Source organism: Sinocyclocheilus anshuiensis, unplaced genomic scaffold (genome assembly GCF_001515605.1).
Source record: "Sinocyclocheilus anshuiensis isolate Anshui unplaced genomic scaffold, SAMN03320099.WGS_v1.1 scaffold2144, whole genome shotgun sequence".
Classification (NCBI taxonomy): domain Eukaryota; kingdom Metazoa; phylum Chordata; class Actinopteri; order Cypriniformes; family Cyprinidae; genus Sinocyclocheilus; species Sinocyclocheilus anshuiensis.
This window is the reverse complement of record NW_015547642.1, coordinates 131,515-132,547: the sequence shown is the minus strand read 5'-3', so window position 1 is coordinate 132,547 and position 1,033 is coordinate 131,515. Positions and strand designations below refer to the sequence as shown.

Genomic DNA, 1,033 nt, shown 5'->3' with positions numbered 1-1,033 from the left:
TGAACTCGTCTCAGGGGTCTCTCGTTGGCTTCGGTCCGCTGGGTGGCGCCCCCCTCAGGGCCGGAGGGCGTGTTTCGGCCGGCTCGGGCGGCTCCAGCATGTCGGGCGGTTTGCGTCTGAGTCACTCGGGCGGCCTGACGACGGATTCACTGTCCCAGCAGCAGCAGCAGCAGGCGGCCGCCATGCACGTGCCTCTGTCCTTCCAGAACCCTCTGTTCCACCTGGCGTCCGACGGGCCGCAGTACCACACCGCCGCTCCTCCGCCGCTGCTGCTGGCGCCCGAGCCGGAGAACGGACACGTGGGATTCGGCGTGCCGTCGTTCGCTCACAGCGGCTTCTCCCGCAGCGAGGACCTGTCGGCCCTGAGGACGCAGAACAGCCTGGTGCAGCCCAACATCGTGCACTCGCACAGCTACAGCGACGACTTCACGCGCCACAACCAGGCCGACTACGCCCGCAGACAGCTCTCGCTGCAGGTGCAGGTGATCCACACACACATACACTTTTACTGGGCTACCTTTTTTAAGACAAAGAGCAATAGAATTTTTTTTTTTAATTTAACCGCTGAGACAAACAACAAATATTTTTTGTTTTAACAATCAAACACAAAATAAAAATTAAATATCTAATTTATAATGTTTTATATGCAGATTAAATATGACCCTGCAGCACAAAAGCAGTGTTAAGTCGCTGGGGTATATTTGTAGCAATAGCCAACAATACATTGTATGGGTCAAAATTATCCATTTTTCTTTTATGCCAAAAATCATTAGGATATTAAGTAAAGATCATGTTCCATGAAGATATTTTGTAAGTTTCCTATCCTAAATATATCAAAACTTAATTTTTGATTAGTAATATGCATTGCTAAGAACTTCATTTGAACAACTTTAAAGATTATTTTCTCAATATTTCGATTTTTTTGCACCCTCAGATTCCAGATTTTCAGCCAAATATTGTTCTATCCTAACAAACCATACATCAATGGAGAGCTTATTTATTCAGCTTTCAGATGATGCATAAATCTCAATTT

General features: G+C 47.0%; 1 protein-coding gene across 1 annotated transcript in view; it reads left to right on the top strand.

Annotated features, from left to right (window-relative positions):
- Window positions 1-1,033, top strand: part of syngap1a (synaptic Ras GTPase activating protein 1a) — an 80,376-nt gene that overhangs the window by 63,080 nt on the left and 16,263 nt on the right. Inside the window, exon 16 of the mRNA XM_016504020.1 lies at window positions 1-482. Within this exon, the coding sequence (XP_016359506.1) occupies window positions 1-482 (482 nt within the window). The remainder of the gene's footprint in view (window positions 483-1,033) is intronic.